General features: G+C 49.6%; 1 protein-coding gene across 1 annotated transcript; it reads right to left on the bottom strand.

Annotated features, from left to right (window-relative positions):
* Positions 1–1,207: 1,207 nt before the first annotated feature.
* Positions 1,208–6,524, bottom strand: FAM170A (family with sequence similarity 170 member A). Its single transcript, XM_032335432.1, has 5 exons — positions 5,580–6,524; positions 3,460–3,600; positions 1,950–2,721; positions 1,624–1,682; positions 1,208–1,238 (listed from the first exon to the last, which is right to left on the bottom strand). Exons 1-4 carry the CDS (start codon positions 5,647–5,649, stop codon positions 1,676–1,678), a joined length of 990 nt encoding a protein of 329 aa, XP_032191323.1. The 5' UTR covers positions 5,650–6,524; the 3' UTR covers positions 1,208–1,238; positions 1,624–1,675.
* Positions 6,525–9,563: the final 3,039 nt, after the last annotated feature.

Here is a 9,563-nt window from a genome sequence, read left to right as displayed (position 1 = left end):
GACCGTTAAAGGGGGCACTGGGCATCTAGAGGCAGAAGGATGTGGACACGCAGAGGGCACCCCCTTTGGAGAGGCTGAGAAGCTTGAAGCCAGTGAGGAAGCTGGAAGATAATAATGATGGGGACTGAAATAGTGACAGCAATACCAGACCACAGGAACCATGGCTGATTCAAGAAAGCCCCATGAAAGTCACCTTTCAGCTCCTGGAAAAAAAATCCATGGGACTTTGGAATTAGACCTGGTTCTGCTTCATTTTACAGAGTCTCTGAGCTTTGAATTATTCCCTTCTAACTCCATCAGTTCTCTGAAGCCTGGCTTTGGCCCCCTACTCAGATTAGAAAGACATACAGTACCCACCCCCTTACCTCTCCATCCATGGACAGCCTCATACATTGAAATGATTCTTCAGGCCCTCCCAGACATCTGTAGTTCTGGGGGTGCTGGTAGCAGTGGGGTAAGGATGACGTTCAGGGATGACAGCATCCCAAACTTGAGCAGCTAGAGTAAGAATTTATTTGGCAACTGACCCATTAACATCAGAACTGGAAATATCCAAGCTTCCAAGCTTCTTGGCTGAACCTCTGATTACAGCTGTGTCTTCCTCCAATTCCTGACTGTGGTCAAGCGGCTTCTTTTCGAGTGTCATGACGAAGTCCCACCAACCCCAGAAGAAATTGTTCCATGCACAGCTTCCACGTGAAGGCATCTCTCCTCTGCCCTGGTGCTTCCTTGTAAAGCTACAACTAAAAGGCCTCCGTCCAGGCCAGAACTAGGGAGACACACACAGCACCCACCAGGTCCCCAAAGACCATCCCAGTGCTTTCAGTCACGACCCATGGGACACAGTTTCCAGAGCACCTGCTACTTACCAGCAACCTCAGTGGAACTCAGCGTGTTTGTCCCAGTCTCCTGCAAGATGTGGAAGCCAGCCTTGTGAAAATGGTCACACGGAAGCCTCATCCGTCCCAGGGGCGTGAGTACTGCTGCTTCTGCAAAAGGACCGTGGGGGTCTTTGGCACTTACATGAAACCTGGTTTGCCAGCCGCTAGCGAGACCAGTGCACATGGTGGACAGACAATTTTGACTCAAGAATATATCCGGGTGAAGTTTGGAAAACAGCCTTTATTGCATAAGACATTTATATGGTCCTGTGATGCTAGACAGAGCGCTGGTTCCTTCGTCTTCCTTCACGTCGTCGGCATCCTGTCTGCTATTCTCCCCAGGGTCCTGTCTTCTCCCTGGAAGCAATTCAACAGATAAGGCACAGCAGGAAGAGACAAAAGCAACGGGAGCCCCACTAGTCCGAGTAACCCTTCACCTCCGTCTTAAAGCTTAGAGCCATGCACACCAGAGTGGGTTTCTTTCCAGAACAGCTACAGCCCAGTCAAGGTGCTGGACCGTTTCCAGATCTCTTGGGGCCTCACTTCCGAGTTTCTCGCCCCTCTCTCACTCTGGGACCTCTGGCTCTGGCCCTCACCCCTCAGACCTCTGCTCCGGCTAGGCCCCTTGTCCCCGCTTCACACCACTCCCGGCCCTTGAGGTTGTGCCGAGCTCTCTCAGTCCCCTTAAATTCCTCCTCAACCTCATGACATTGGCTCAGACGATGCCAGCCTCAGGCCTCACCTCTCCCAAGAGAAGGCCACACCATCTTCTGGGATCTTCCGGCTCACGAATCTCAGTGGCTGTGTGGAAACCAGAACAAAGATGCTCCATAATTCAAGAAGAAAGGTGCTCTGTTAGCCTGAAAAGATCAGGATAAACCCCCACCACCAGTCAGATCTTTACTAGAGGCCTGGACCGCAGTTACCTGCCCCGCCCCCAACCTTCAGGTGTCCTCTGAGGTCTGAGAGCCCCCAGCTCTCCCTCCTTGGAGGGGTGAGCCTGGGCGGGAGAAACAGGGGCAGCTCGGAGAAGGCATGGCTCCCGCAGCAGCCCCAGCCCCTTCTCACTTCTTGTCCTTTGGAGAATGGAACGCGCAGCCTGGGCACTGGCTCCAAGGTCGCTTTGGGCTGCGGTCTTCCTGCGGGGGCCGCTCGTCCTCCTTCTCCTTTTCCTCCTCCTGCCTCTCCTGCTCTTCCTGCCCCTTCTCATCCTTCTCCTCCTCACAGGTGCCTATGGCTTCTACGGTGCCTGTCAGCTGGGCCATGGTGAGGTGAAACACGTGGCAGCTGAAACCTTCCCGGATGCCATGCTGCACGTGCTCCTGGAGGACCTCCAGGGTGGAGAAGACCCGGCAGCAGGCCATGCACCTGTAACCGGCCTCCATGGTCACCAGCCAGTCGGGGGTCTTGGCCCTGGGTCTCTCCTCAACCGCGGGTGACCCAGGTGGGCTGTCGGACTCTGCCCGTTCCTCGTGCTCCTTCTCCTCCCCGCTGGGCTCACTGTCAGACAGCAGGTTTCTGGTGGACACGTCAGAGGGGGGAGTCCCTACCTGCACATCCTCGGGAAGGGTCACTTCTTCTATCCTTGGCTGCTTTTCTAGTGACTCCGAGGTCTCTGAGGTCTCCCAGGAGACAGCCACGCCCTTTTTCATTTGTACCTGCATGTAGTATATTTTCATGCCCTTTTCCTCTTTGTTTATGTGCAGAGAGGACACACAGGTTTTATAGGACGAAGGGGATGAAGAGACTCGGTGTGAGGGGGCGGCAGTCTCCCCTTGTTCCTGAACCTGGGTTAGGGGTGATCTAGGCTGGGGACTGTCTTGAGGTACTCGCCGGAGTCCTGGGAAAGGAAGTAAGAGACATAAGAATGTGAGTAGGGGGCGGGCCAGAAGTTGAGGGGGTCTTCACACGTGAAGATGCATGGTGTGGGGAGCCTGGGGTCAGTGTTCATACCCGGGGTGGTGTCCGCTAGGCCCTTTTCATGCATGTGTAAGGATGTTGGCAAGGTGTCAGTATCCAGGGGTGTGGAGCAGGGTGGCAAGGGGTTGTGGAATTTCTGGGATGTTGGTGGGTTGTGTGTTATCTGTGATACCATCGGTGTGCTTGTGGAATGTGGGCAGTCATGTAGGAAATGGTGCTGCAGATCCCATGTCTCGGGGGCAGGAGCTGTGTGCTGAGAATGAATGTACATGGTGTGGAGTACAGCTGTGTGCCTCGGGGTGCAGGGATCTGAGCTGGACGGTCCTGCTCCAGGGCTGGAGACCTGGGCTGAGGAGCTCTGTCCTTCTTTGGAGGCAACAGCAAAGGCACAACCTACACAGCTCCTTCATCCCATCTCTGGGCACCATACTTCCAGCCCAGATCTTTCTGGCTCATGGTTCTTAACATCCCCACTGTGGTTGCAGCAGGGATCCCCTCCACACACACACACACTGAGCTCATACCCACGCTCTCCTAACAGCGATGCCAGCTTCCCGGGCTCCTTCGAGGAGCTCTGACCACCTCTGATTGTCTTGGGTTTCTTCTTGGCCTCTCCTGGGTCTATGTGCCCCACACCCAAGGAGCCCTGAACCCTTACCAGCACAGATGAGCTTGCGTGGAGAAGAGACACAGGAGAAGTATTCAGAGGCAGAGGACACTTCCCCCACCGCCGTGTCCCAACTTTTGGCCACCCCAGTTGATTCAAGCTGAGGGGCATCCTCCTGTGACTTTGAGACCCCTGGAAAGATAGGAAAGCCTCAGAAATATGATGAGTGGGCCATGTCTGGACATCATTTGTCCGTCCAACAAATATCAACCAAATGACATATGTCAAGTGCAGTGAATACACGCGGTTCAAAGTCTGGTCCCGGACGGCTACTCCTGTATTGAATTACTATCAACATTTACTTTGTTAGTGTCTGCTTAGGATGGAAGGCTTGAGTAGGTCTGAAATGTGAACATCGTGTGTATCAGCCAAACTTTTCACAAATGTGAGGGTGGCGTGATGAGGAGGGTACACACGCATCGGTGTGGTGTTTGGTGCAACGTTGGTGTTCACAATTCCGAAATGGGGTGACACATAACCATTTTATAGAATATGGTATGTATTTATGGTGTGTAGTCAATCATTTATTCATTCACTCAAAAATAGAGAGTAGCTACTATGTATCAGTCTCTATTCTGGGCTCCGGTGAGACTGAACATTCTAGTAGAAGACAGACACTAGATATAAGTACAGTAAACATATGATATGTTAGCTGGCATTAAGTACACAAGGGTTGCCAGAGTTATCAAACAAAAACAGAGGATACCCAACAAAATTTGCATTTCAGCTAAACCACAAACAATTTTTTAGTGCAAGCTTTTCCCATATAATACTTGGGTGATGCCTATTTTTAGTGTAAGTATGTCCCATATGGCATTTTGGGATATACTCATACTCCAGAGCTCAGAGTAAGAGGAAAGGACTTTGACATCCATGGATGGTTTGTGAACACAGTGCAGCAGTGACATGCATATCTACCTCTACGATCTGTGTGTGGTTTGATAAAATCGGGCGTGCGGAGATGTGCGACTTTTTTCTGTACAAAGTGTATACAGATGTATAAGAGATGCTCTCGTGAAACTCCCTTATTATGAGTTCTGTATTCATGCTTACATGTTTTGAATGTCTCCCAGATCCAGGCATGGTGACAAGAACTCTACAAGGCCGACTTCACATCTGAGGATGCTCTATCCACATTCTCCCCAGTGCTCCCCCCACCCATCATACACACAGAGGCAAAAATACCCCACCAATCACTACCTTTTCTGTCCTACAGCTGCTGCCTGAAAATCTGCCTCCCGTCCAGGCCTCCAGTCCCAGGGCTCATCCTATATGCCCAGTCCTGTGCCTTGCGGAAGCTGCGGGCCTCTGATATGGGCCAGAAGCCTCCGGCTGGCTTCCTGGGGTGGGCTCCATTCTGCCCGCCTCCCAGTGTGACCACACCCTCTCTCCAGGCAAGCTACTAGTTTACAGGGACCCTGGGGAGTAAATACACAGCTCTCAGAGCTCCCTGCAGGGCCCTGGCACCATTTCTCACCCCCATCCTTCTGAACCTAGTCTCTGAAAGGCCCTCCCTTCCCCTGATCACCGCTGCTGAGCCCCACATCTGTAGATCATACAGACTCCTACAGACCCGTTCATAAATTCTTCCTGCTGAAGGAATACCATCTCCATGCTTTCAGTATGATGCTATCACTAGACAATCTCCTTTCTTGCTCCTCAAAATATTGTTCAACAAGGCTTCTCCTTGCTCTTTGGTAAAAGGGACAGCGGAACCCATAGATCTTCATCGGCATCCTTCACAACCTCCCTGCCCCCACCCAGTGACCCCAGAGGAAGGTAGAACAAAGAGAATGAGAGAGAATACAGGACGGAGAAAAGCCATCCCCTGGAGGTCTGGGCAAGTAGGACCCTGGCCTGCGATGAGTCCAACAGAGCTCCAGCCCCGAGCACCTCAAGAGAGAAGTCCTCAGATGGGCAGTGCTGACCCCCCCTCCAGGCAGGGGCACGTGGCCCTCCCATGCCATCTCACACCACAGGGATGCTCAGGAGAGACACAACGGCGTCCTCGGCTACTTCCCCAGGGACACATCCTCCTCCACCCCAGCTTCCTAGAGAAGGTCCAGGCTGGCAGCAGCCTTTGTGCCCCAGATAAGGTGCCCAGCGCATACCTCCTCCCTGCTGGGCACTTTCCGGGGACTCTTCACTTTCCAGATGTTTCCTCTTCTGTCGCTGTTTCATGGTACCGGCGACAGGAGTTGCTCAGAAGATGCCTAACACCCAGCTCCTCTTTCTCCCTACTAGCTGGCCCTCCTTGACTCTCAGGAAATTCGCTGAGGTGACCCGAAAGGAATAAAAATTGTCGAGTGTCCTAAATGGCTGAGGAACTCAGACCACACAGAGAACCAGCAACACCGCCCAGTGCCTGCTCCAGCACAGGGCTGTTAAGGTTCAAAGGTCACCCGGCCCCCAGCGGGGGTTCTCTGACCTGAATGATGACATCAGAGCATTCTGGGGACCTGGATCCCACACAGTCCTTGCGAATACACAGACCCCATGTTCAAGAACAATCCCTCTTCCCCTGGTGGAATCTCTCCCATGAATTCAACTCACATCTTCTTAAGAGGGGTAGGGTATTTTGAGATACTCATCTGCTGGCATTTCATTTATTTTCCCCTTTCTCCCTTTATCATTATTATTTTTTTCCCTTTCTCTTCTGCATTCAGGCAGGTAGCAGACTCTGTGTTCTCTGGCCAGAGGAAGGGCATGGCAGGGCTAAAAGCAGCAAATCATGCTCATCCCCTTGGCTTTTATTTCTAAAATCCCCAACTCCACAGATAATACAGGGCACTTGAGCAGAAACCTAACAGAAGCAGGATTCTTGAAATTCAGTACTTATTGTCTTCTTTTCCTACTAGCTTGTTGAGAGGTACCGACTGTCAGAGAGAAGTCTATGGACCACGAAGGAGGAGTTCTCCAAGGCGTGGTTAGAGCAGAAGATGTGGAGAAAACTCCACGAGGAGAAGGCTACATTGGGTATACAGGCAGAATCATGGCAACCTGTCCCACATGTCACCCAAGAACCACCAAACCCAAAGGAGGCACGGCAACCAAGCTGCAGGACATCGAAGCTGTAAGTGTGTCCTCCCAATAAACAGGAACCATGCTCTCACCTCAACCTTCATTCATGGTGGCCCTGTATGACCTCCCAATAGGGATGGGTGGAAATCCAAAGGGGACACCAGCAGGATCAAGGCTTACAACACAAATCAAGCAGAGTTACAAAAACAATTCCATCCTCTTTTTTGCGTACCTTGCTTGTGGGCTGAAACATCTACCAGTTATAAGTGGCGACCCAACTGCATGCTCTTGATTCCAGTCCAAAATGAGAGATACCTCCTGTTGAAGGTAGTACGGGTGTAGAGGGAGGAGGCGGACCTCCCCGATATCCCTGGCACCAAGAAGCCTGACTGGACCAAGGTGAATCCAGATCTGAAGGGCACTGCTGGACATCACAGTCTTCAAGAGCAGAGAGTGAAGACAGGACAAACGCAGCCTTGCAAGGATTTGCAGATGAGATTCAACCTTCCTGTTTTTGAAGAACCCCTAGGTAAGAAGGGGCAAAGAGGGCTTTTCAAAACTTCCTGTGGTAGAAATTTCCTTTTCTTTTTTTTTTTTTTTTTAAGATTTTATTTACTTATTTGACAGAGAGAGAGAGAGAGAGCACAAGCAGCAGGAGTGGGAGAGGGAGAAGCGGCAGAGAGCCCGATGTGGGACTTGACTGCAGGACCCCGGGATCATGACCTGAGCCAAAGGCAGACACTCAACCAACTGAGCCCCCCAGGCGCCCTGTGGTAGAAATTTTCAAGCATACACAAAGTTTAAAAAAAAAAAAAAAAAAGTTGTCTAATGGGGATGTGGCTCCATGGACCTATGACCCAGACTGAACCGTGACCAATATTCTGTCATTCTCGTCCCATCCCATCCACATACACACAGTTGGCTTTTCCTTCAGTTGTGCCAGTTTAGATGTTTCTGGGAGTGTGTAGGGGTGGCGGGAGAACTGTGTTTTGAAGAAGATCTCAGACGTGTCCTCTCTCTCTAAATGCAACAGTATTTATATCCAATAGATGAGGAGGTTTTGTTGTTGTTGTTGTTGTTGTTGTTGTTCAGTTTTTGTTTTTGTTTATTTATTTGACAGAGACAGACACAGCGAGAGAGAAAGCGAGAGAGAGAAGAGAACACAAGCAGGGGGAGAAGGAGTGGGAGAAGCAGGCTTCCCACTGAGCAGAGAGCTTTGCCTTACCGTGATAAATCCCACTGGTCCTGGCTTGTTTTTAATGATGTTGAGATGGATTAGTGGGTTCCTGTGACATTGCTTTGATCCTTCCACGATAATGATCCCATAAGCCTTTCAACAAATAGCGTGAGGAACCACAGAGAAACGTGCCTTCATTAGGAGTTCAAACTTCACTAGGTATTCTAATCCTTTCATTCCCAGGAAGGGAATTCTGTTTGCTTCCCCTTGCCCCCATTTTGCCCCTCCCTTCTGGTAGCCATCTACTGGTTCTCTGTATTTATGGGTCTGTTTCTGTTTTTTTGTTTGTTCAGAAGGAGGAAGTTTCTTTTTTTTTTTTAATTTTTTTATTTGTGTATAAATATATAATGTATTTTTATCCCCAGGGGTACAAGTCTGTGAATCACCAGGTTTACACACTTCACAGCACTCACCACAGCACATACCCTCCCCAATGTCCATAACCCCACCACCCAGGAGGAAATTTCTTAAGACATCCTTCTTAGACCCAGAATTTCCAAAAGAATTGAACCTCTCCTTTCAGCCCAGGTCATGATCTCATGATCTCACGATCTCATTCTCTGCTCAGGGCTAAGTCTGCTTCAGACTCTTTCTCTCTCTCCCTATGACCCTGCCCACTCATGCTCTCTCTCTCTCTCTCTCTCAAATAAATAAATAAAATGTTACAAAAGAAGAAGAAGAAGAATTGAACCTCTCTTTACAAAAGGAAAGATGGTTCTGACGGTACCAGCTCAGGATTTGCAAGCATGGACCTGTGGGATTTATCATGGTAAGGCAAAGCTAGATTGGAACATACCTCACCCATTCCTTCTTTATTCATTCTTCGTTCTGTAAATCTTTACTGAGTCTTTACCATGTGCCAAGCTCCCTAGATCCTCATAGTTGAACAGTTATGAACAAAACAGATAAAAGGATTTTCTCTCAAGGAGCTTAATTCTAAAAGAAAAGACAGATAATTTTTAAAATACATAAAATATGGAGTAGGTTAGATACTAACAAGTATCATGAAGAAAAAGAAAACAAGGTGAATTTGGGGTCTGTAGGCAATGGGGCATTTCTATGTTAAATGGGAGGTCATGGAAGTCTTTACTCAAAATAGCCCTTTTCAGTAAGACTTCAGGGCAAATGAGAAAGTTTAGAACTAAGGTTACATTTTCCAGATGAAAAGAAGAGACTGGAGTCCTGGACAGGGGTGGCTTGGCCTGTTAGACCTTCACAAAGAGGCTGGTGTAGCTAGAGCTGAGGCAGAAAGATGGGAAGAGACATAATGAGGGACTCTGCAGACAGTAAGCTATTGTCAAGATTCAGGCTTTTTCTCTGAGTGACAAGGGAACCGTGGAGAGTCCTGAGTGAATAATTGTATTTAAAAAGATCACTCTGGGGACACCTGAGGGGCTCAGTTGGTTAAGCCTCCGACTCTTGATCTCATCTCGGGTTTTGATCTCACCACTGTGAGTTTAAACCCCATGCTGGGTTCCGTGCTGGGCGTGGTATCTACTTAACAAAACAAGAAGAAGGAGAAGGAGGAGAAGGAAAAGAAGAAAAGAAAGATTACTCTGCTAGATACCCAACGGGAGGATGCCTGGGTGGCTCAGTCGGTTAAGCATCTGCCTTGGGCTCAGGTCATCATCCCAGGGCATCAGGGTCCTTGCTCGGCAGGGAGCCTGCTTTTCCCCCTGCCTGTGCACTCGCACTCTTTGTCTTCCTGACAAATAAATAAATAAAGTCTTTAAAAAAAAAAAAATAGCCACCCAGGAGGCAAGGACAGAATCAAGAAAATAGGGAGCTTTCTGGGGCATCTTCCTGACTCAGTTGGCAGAGTATACAACTCTTGATC

The sequence above is a fragment of the Mustela erminea genome, chromosome 3 (assembly GCF_009829155.1).
Source record: "Mustela erminea isolate mMusErm1 chromosome 3, mMusErm1.Pri, whole genome shotgun sequence".
Lineage (NCBI taxonomy): Eukaryota > Metazoa > Chordata > Mammalia > Carnivora > Mustelidae > Mustela > Mustela erminea.
This window is presented reverse-complemented; position numbering and strand designations above follow the sequence as displayed.

Coding starts and splice junctions, on each gene's coding strand:
- FAM170A (XM_032335432.1), bottom strand. CDS start 5,649: ATGAAACAGCGACAGAAGAGGAAACATCTGGAAAGTGAAGAGTCCCCG. Junction 3,601..5,579: donor AAGTGCCCAGCAGGGAGGAG/GTATGCGCTGGG, acceptor CTATCTTTCCAG/GGGTCTCAAAGTCACAGGAG. Junction 2,722..3,459: donor ACGCAAGCTCATCTGTGCTG/GTAAGGGTTCAG, acceptor TTCCTTTCCCAG/GACTCCGGCGAGTACCTCAA.